This window comes from Cetorhinus maximus, chromosome 12 (genome assembly GCF_964194155.1).
Source record: "Cetorhinus maximus chromosome 12, sCetMax3.hap1.1, whole genome shotgun sequence".
Taxonomy (NCBI): Eukaryota; Metazoa; Chordata; class Chondrichthyes; order Lamniformes; family Cetorhinidae; genus Cetorhinus; species Cetorhinus maximus.
The window spans coordinates 59,789,376-59,797,843 of record NC_135890.1 but is presented as its reverse complement, the minus strand read 5'-3'; the positions used below and the strand labels follow the sequence as shown (position 1 = coordinate 59,797,843).

At 43.8% G+C, this 8,468-nt stretch overlaps 1 protein-coding gene across 1 annotated transcript in view; it reads left to right on the top strand.

Moving 5' to 3' along the window:
* The first annotated feature begins 7,832 nt into the window (after nt 1–7,832).
* The window catches only part of lta4h (leukotriene A4 hydrolase), a 56,236-nt gene continuing 55,600 nt past the window's right edge, over nt 7,833–8,468 (top strand). Inside the window, exon 1 of the mRNA XM_078553734.1 lies at nt 7,833–8,025. Within this exon, the coding sequence (XP_078409860.1) occupies nt 7,870–8,025 (156 nt within the window). The 5' untranslated portion in view covers nt 7,833–7,869. The remainder of the gene's footprint in view (nt 8,026–8,468) is intronic.

Genomic DNA, 8,468 nt, shown 5'->3' with positions numbered 1-8,468 from the left:
GAGAGGTTGGGACTGTTCTCCTTTGGGAGAAGAAAGCCAAGGGGGGATTTGATAGAGATGTTCAAAATCATGATGGGGCTGGACAGAGTAGATATGGAGAAGCTGCTCCAGCTCGTAAAAATATCAAGAATGAGAGATCACAGATTTAAAGTGATTTGCAAAAGAAACAAATGTGATGTGAGAAAAAAAACTTCTTCACACAACAAGTGGTTCGGGCCTAGAATGCACTGCCTGGGAGTGTGGTGGAAGCAGGTTCAACTGAGGCATTCAAAAGGGCATTAGATGACTATTTGAATAGAAACAATGTGCAGGGTACGGGAAAAGGCAGGGCAATGGCACTACATCATAATACTCATTTGGAGAGCCGGTGCAGGCACAATGGGCCAAATGGCCTCCTTCTGTGCCATTAAAATTCTGTGATTGTGATTCTTTAATGATTCACCCAATACTGGTAACAAAACTAACACTTTTTCCCCAGCAACAAAAACTACGAGCTTTGGATCTCTTATCATCATCACCTTCACCATCATCACCTGCTGTGATATCTTTAAATGTTCTTTAGCTGTCCAATCTTTCATTGAAATTTGTCACATAATCCAAGAGAGTAGTTTCCGAATTTTGACCCACCAATTTCTCATGAATCAATTTCAGGGGTCCCCTTACCTCATGACCATAGACTAATTCAAAAGGACTAAATCCTGTCGATGCATTAGGACCATCCCTAATAGCAAATAACAATATCCCAATCCTGTGGATAGTCTGGACTATAAGCCCTCATCATGGTTTTCAAAGTTTGATGCCATCTTTCCAAAGCACCTTGTGCTTCAGGGCGGTAAACTGTTGGCTTAAACTGTTTTATCCCCAAACTGTTCATTACTTCCTTAAACAGCTGTGACATGAACTTTGAACCCTGATCCAATTGTATTTCTTTTGGCAAACCACATCTTGTAAAAAATTTAGTCAACTCTTCCACAATTCTCTTTGCTGTAATATTTCCCAAAGTTATCACTTCCGGAAACCTTGTGGACACATCCATTATTGTCAGTACTGATTTCCACTTTTCATCTTAGGAAGGGGTCCTACACAATCAATCATGACTCTAATAAAAGGTTTCTCAAATGATTGAATTGGAATTAAAGGTGCCAGTTTAATCACTGCTTGAGGTTTCCCTATCACCGGATATGTGTGACATGTTCTACAGAATTTAACTACATCTCTATGCAATCCAGGCCAATAAAAATGTTTTTGTATTTTTGCCTGAGTCTTCCTAATCCCTACATGTCCCCCTATTTGAATTTCATGAGCTAGTCTGAATATCTCATTTCTGTATCCAGGTGGTATAACTATCTGATGCACTTCCATCCATTTCTCATCTGCTGAAACATGATACAGCCTCCACTTCCTCGTTAACACATTACCTTTAAGGTAATAACATTCTGGAATACATTCTGCCTCTGTTTCTGAGTAAGTTGTCTGATACGACTGCTTTATTCGTGGATCCTTTTGTTGTAACTCTACCAATTTCCTTGAGCTAAACACTTCAGCTTTATTCTCCTCCATTCATACGAACACACAAACAAGGAACAGGGTTAGGCCATTCAGCCCCTTGAGCCTGCTCCGCCATTTAATAAGATCATGGCTGTTCTGACAGTAACCTTAAATCTGCGTCCCACCTAGCATCAATAACATATCACCCCCTTGCTTATCAAGAATCTATCCACCTCTACCTTAAAAATATTCAAAGACTTTGCTTCCACCACCTTTTCAGGAAGAGTTCCAAAGACTTACAACCCTCTGAGTGTAAAAATTTCACCTCATCTCTGTTTTAAATGGGTGACCCCTTATTTTTAAACAGTGACCCCTAGTTCTAGATTCTTCCATAAGAGGAAACATCCTCTCTACATCCACCTTGTCAACACCCTTCACGATCTTATGTTTCAGTTAAGTCGCCTCTTACTTTTCTAAACTCCAGCAGGTACAAGCCTAGTCTGTCCAACCTTTCCTCATAAGACTACCCAGCCATTCTAGGTATTAGTCTGGTAAACCTTCTCTGAACTGCTTCCAACGCAGTTACATCCTTCCTTAAATAAGGAGACCAATACTGTACACAGCACTCCAAATGTGGTCTCCCCAGTACCTTGTACAGCTGAAGCATAACCTCCCTCCTTTTGTATTCAATTCTCCTCACAATAAATTATAACATTTCCTAATTACTTGCTGTACTTGCATCCTAGCCTTTTGTGATTCACGCACTAGGGCTCCCAGAAGCCTCTGCACCTCAGAGCTCTGCAATCTCTCACCATTTAGATAATAAGCTTCTCTTTTATTCTTCCTGCCAAATGGACAATTTCACATTTTCCCACATTATACTCCATCTGCCAGATGTTTGCCCACTCACTTAACCTATCTATATCGGTTTCTATGCCCTCATGCTCTCCCTGAACAATCTTACCAAAGATCATATCAGCTAATTGAATTTCAACATTTTTTCCCTGCCTTTTAAATTCCTCGCCTTCCTATTTTAACCTGTAAGCTTGTGATATTGTTACTATACAATCCAGAAACAATCCAGGATGCTCTTTCTGCAACACCTCTGTTGAATGCACTGCCACAGGCTGCTCGACTGCCGTAGGCATCACCCACATCTGTGCCCCAACTATATCATTACCTAAAATAAATTGAGCCCCTGCAATGGGCAGTTTTCCCATTACCCCAACAATCATCTCACCTGTTTTCTACTTACTTTTTAAAGTTACCTTCCACAATGGAATAGGTTTAGCATCTCCATGAACCCCACTTATTATCACTTTTTCCTGCAATACTCCCTCTGAACAACAAATATCACTATCCCATAAAATTAAAGGATTGACTAGCCCCGTGTCTCTTAAAAATTTAATATCTTTGCCTACTCCACCCTGTACACATGGAAAGACTTCCCCTTCACATACAAAATCTTTCAACATTTCTGCAAGCTGCTCCTCAGAATTCTCTTGGGTAAATTGTGAACACATTCCCACTTCTTTACCTATCACTGATTCTTCCTGTTTTAGCTTTACACAAGCCACTGGTTTTTCCTGTGCCTGAACCTCAGAACCCACAGTACTTTTACTGCCAGAACATTTCTGTATTCCAGTTACTGCAATAGATTTTCCCTATAACCTCCAACACATCGACTTTGTGTACCCAGCCTTATTACAATGAAAAGACCTCAGTTTTTGAGTGTTACTTCTACCCTCAGCACCTTCCTTTTTGCTCTGAGAAAAAACTTCCTGAGAATTTCCAACTACTCCTTCTCTTCCCTGACTACCCATCTTCCTTTCACCTTCCCCCTTTTATCCTTCTCGGATTTAAAAGGGTGACAAGAAAAAGGTTTAGCTCCATGAGCTAACTCATAATCATCAGCTATCTCTGCTGCTTGTCTTGCCGTTTTAACCCTCTATTCCACCACATGAGTTCTCACTACCGAAGGAATTGAATCTTTAAATTCTTCCAAAAGAATTACTTCTCTAAGAGTTGCATATGTTGTCTCTACCTTTAATGCCTGTATCCACCTGTCAAAATTACATTTTTTTACTCTCTCAAACTTAATATAAATTTGTCCAGGCTGGTTCCTCTTATTCCTATATTTCTGCCTGTACCTGTCAGGAACCAACTCATATGCACTCAAAATAGCCTTTTTTACTGCATCATAATCCACCAATATTTCTTCTGACAGTGAAGCATAAACCTCATGTGCTCTACCCACTAACCTAGACTGTAAAAGCAATGTCCAGATTTCTTGTGGCCTTTTCATCTGCTTAGCTATCTTCTCAAATGAAATAAAGATTGCCTCTACATCCCTTTCTTCAAACTTTAGAAGAGCTTGCACAAATTTAGTCATCTCCCCACTGGTCTTTAGATTGGAAGTGTTTATTTCTACATCAGAACCTTCCTCAGCATTCAGGATCCCTTTTTTAGCTCACAGCTTTTTAAGCTGATATTCTCTTTCCTCTCCTGCTAATTTCTCCAGTACTAATTCCTTTGCCGTTTTTTTTCTCTCTCCTGCCCTTCTGCTTGCTCCCTTTGAAAGGCCCTCTTTCCTTTTCCTCTGCTTCCAATTCCAGTTTTTTCATTTCTATTACGTGCTCAGGTTCAAGTATCTTCATTCGTAACTGAAATATCACTACCTCCAGCTGTGACTCATTAGTGTCAGGTGTCATTTCCAACTTCAAATGCTGTGCTATACCTTCAACTATGTTTGCTTTCTTTGCCCCTACAGTTAACCTCAATTGCAACTTATCCACCAATTCTGTTAACTTAACCTTAGATATTTTTGTAACCCAATCAGTTATATCTTCTACTTCTAGGAATGTTTTAGCCTTGGATAAAGTCATTTTTGCAGTCTCACCACTTTAACATCCCTCACACCAACTCCTGAGTTCAATGGCTTTCCTGTACTCATAGCCTTAAGATTCACCAACTCCAACCCAATTAAGGAACTTTAAATATTCCTCAAAGAACCCCCAATTTTGTTATGACATGGCAGATGATGTGTGCCAGGCAGACTAAATCCACAAGGGAAACTTGGCCACGCTATCACAATGGTTTTGCAATTTGTATTTATTACAAGAGGTGTGCACTGAATTCCAAAGTAATGAGTCCACTAAGACCTTTAGAGATTTTAAAAATTAAATTAAAATATTTATTAACAATAGAAAAGATTTCAAGCACATACACAAGACTACAATTACTTAATACTATAACAAATCCTAAAATTCCTTATTAATCTGACTCTAAATTACACACCCCCTTTAAGGCAACAGTCAAAAATAGATTTTAATTATTTTTTTAAAGCCAGCAGGTTACCACAGCATCCACTTGACAATGGAATTCCCAAAGGCTTTTCTCCAACTTTAGTTATTGGACACAGCAGACTTATGCACAAATGGTTGGAGGCTTCCCGAAGGCTGTTTCACATACTCCTGTAAGATCTTACATGGCCCCCCAACATAGCCTTTCATTCCCCTTTACATATGTTTCTCTCTCTTTAATCTGTAAATTCCATTGTTCCATATATCTTTGGAAATGCACTTTTCCCATAATATGAAAACTTTCATGTTGCCAATAACATCAATAGCCTTTGGGAAAAATAAACACACTGCTTGGCTAGTTGTAAACATCCGAACATCCCTTTGAAATCTAAACAACTTAATTTATCCAAAAATGCAAATTCCCTTCACACCTTACATGCTAAGACAGCATCCATGTTTACTCATTAGCACTTCAAGTACATTTTTACACCTAGCTTCTTTTGATAATTTCAAGCTTGCAGCCTCCCTGACTCCAAATGTAATTAAATCACACAGACAGAACCATCTACACTCAAACCCATAAACTTACTTGATAATAAACCAGAATAATATTATGAAAATTATTATATTTTTGTAACAATCCTTAGCACATGTCACATCTGAAGTTACACACGCGCCTGCTGTCTTTAAGTGGGTTGAGGGACCGATCAAAACCCGCCAAAAGCAAACTCTTCCCTTCAGTTGTGGCAGCGTTTGGGATATGGAGTCTAAATGATGGCTACTGTTAATCCTTTGTCAACCAGCATTCTCTGACATTACCCACCATTAATAACAGCACATACCGCAGATCAGGCATTCCTGAGATCCATTACCAACTGTATCGAGGGTAGGGGCAGACAGTCTTCATTGATCCTCCAATCTTGGCCCTTTTTACTGCTGGGGCTGAAGACACTGTTACCACCACTACCCAGCGTCTTAGTGATCTCCCACTCAGATTACAGATTTCATGTTAATCAATATTTTATGCATTATAATCTCCAAGGAGGCGTGTCCCTCCCTATTAGTCATAGTCACAGAGTTATACAGCACAGGAACAGGCCCTTTGGCCCATTGTGTCTGTGCTGGTGATCAAGCACCTATCTATTCTAATCCCATTTTCCAGCACTTGGCCCGTAGCCCTGTATGCGATGGCATCTCAAGTGCTCATCTAAATACTTCTTAAATGTTATGAGGGTTCCTGCATCTACCACCCCCTCAGGCATGTGTTCCAGATTCCAACCATCCTCTGGGTGAAAAAATCTTTCCTCAAATCCCCTCTAAACCTCCTGCCCCTTTCATTAAATTGATGCCCCCTGGTTATTGGCACCTCCACTAAGAGGAAAGGTTTCTTCCTGTCTACCCTATCTATGCCCCTCATAATTTAGTATACCTCTATCAGGTCCCCCCCCCCCCTCAGCCTTCTCTGCTCTAAGGAAAACAACTCTAGCCTATCCAGTCTCTCTTCATAGCTTAAATGCTCCAGCCCAAGGAACATCCTTGTGAATCTCCTCTGCACCCTTCTCCAGTGCAATCGCCTCCTTCCCATAGTGTGGTGACCAGAACTGCACACAGTATTCCAGCTGTGGCCTAACTAGTGTCCTATACAGCTCCAACATAACCTCCCTGCTCTTACATACTATGCCTTGGCTAATAAAGGCAAGTATCCCATATGCCTTCTTAGCCACCTTATCTACCTGTGCTGCTGCCTTCAGGGATCTATGGACATGTACACCAAGTCCCTCTGATCCTCTATACTTACTGTTACTTACTTACTGTTCTGTGATGATGCATGGAATGAGAAGGATGCCTAGATCTGTAGAATTCTTGAGAAATGTGGCCAGGCTTAGCACTTTAAAGAAAGAGCTTGCATTTATAAAGCATCTTTCACAACCTTAGAATATCCCAAAGCGCTTAGCAGCCAATTAAATACTTTTAAAGTGCAGTCACTGTTGTAATATAGGAAAACCAGCATGTAATTTGCAGACAGCAAGCTCCCACAAACCGTGATGAGATAAACGATCAGGTGTAAGGTTAGTTGAGGGATAAATATTGGTCAGGCTACCAGAGAGAAATCACCTGCGTTTCTGTGAATATTACCATGCTGTCTTTTACGTTCACTTGGGAGGAATCTGGAGGTCTGCATCTCCAACAGTGCAGCACTTCCTCAGTACTGCTCTGAGTGTGAGCCTCAATGATGTGCTAAAATGCTGCAGGAAGGGGACCGAGCTGGGGTTTGGGGAATGCCATGTCATAAATCCAGTATTTGCTGCTCAAATCTGGGGGTTGAAAACTCATTAAGAGCAAATCACAAGTGATCCAACAAGGATAAATTGGCAGAGTTTCAAAATTGTTGGGGAAGGTCATGTTAACCTCCCACACTTCTGGTGTTCTCACACAACTGCCGTTGCTTGTACTGTTTTTGACAAAGTCCTGTACAATAACCTGTTTTACAGGATCAAAAACTCTGGCAATATACTGAGTCACCCCCATTGCTCAGCCCCAGTGTTAACCCATTGGTCAACCCCAGAGCTACCCCCATTGGTTAGCCATAGAGGCACCTCACTGGTCAGGCCCAGAGCCACCCCCTCCCCCCAAAATTGGTCAGTCCAATTGCCACTCCATTGGTCAGGCCCAGAGCCACCCTATTGGTCAGCAACAGGGCCACCTCTCCATTGGTCAGTCCAAGTTCCACCCTATCAGTCAGCCCCAGAGTCAAAGCACGCCCCCTAACCCCACATTGGTGAGTCCTAGTGTCACCCCATTGGTCAGCAACAGAGCCACTGGGCAATGGTCAATCCAAGTGCCTGAGCTCCCAAAGCCTCTACCACCCCCAACACCCCCATTGGTTGATTTGAGTTCCCAGCTGACTAACTGTCACTGCCGCGTGCTCCGCTCTGAGTGGGCGGGAGATTCGTGGCGCCTGCTGGGAAGTGTTGACGCTGGCCAATCAGGAGGGGGATAGTGAAGCTGCGCCTGCGCAGTGTGGTTTGTTGCTGCGGGCGCAGTGTGGTTTGTTGCTGCGGGCTCAGTTGTTGGGAGGATGGCTGGGGAGCTGGATGCTAGTTCGTTCACGGCGGTGGCAGACTTCACCACCCGGCACCTGGCGCTCAACCTGCGGGTGGACTTCCAGAGCCAGCGGATCTCCGCTTCAACCGCGCTGACTGTTGAAGCTCTGCGGGACGGGCTGTCCGCTCTGGTAAGTAAGCACGGGCGGTATTGCCCTGGTGACTGAGTGCGGGGAACCCGGCGCCGGCCCCGGCATTTAGGATGCACCGGCTCCCCCAACCCTCCCGATCTCTGTGTACCTCCTGCCCGGGTGAAGCACCCCGGGAGAGGAGAAGGATGGAGGGTGTCCTGGGAGAGGAGGAGGAGGAGGAGGAGGAGGTGCCCAGGGAGAGGAGGAGGAGGAGGAGGTGCCCAGGGAGAGGAGGAGGAGGAGGAGGGAGGGGAGGGGAGGGGGGGGTGTGCCCAGGGAGAGGAGGAGGAGGGGGGGGTGTGCCCAGGGAGGGGAGAGGGGAGGAGGAGGGGGGAGGGGGGAGGGGAGGAGGAGGAGGAGGAGGGGGGAGGGAGGAGGAGGAGGGGGGAGGGGGGAGGGGAGGAGGAGGAGGGGAGGAGGAGGAGGGGGGAGGGGAGAGGGGA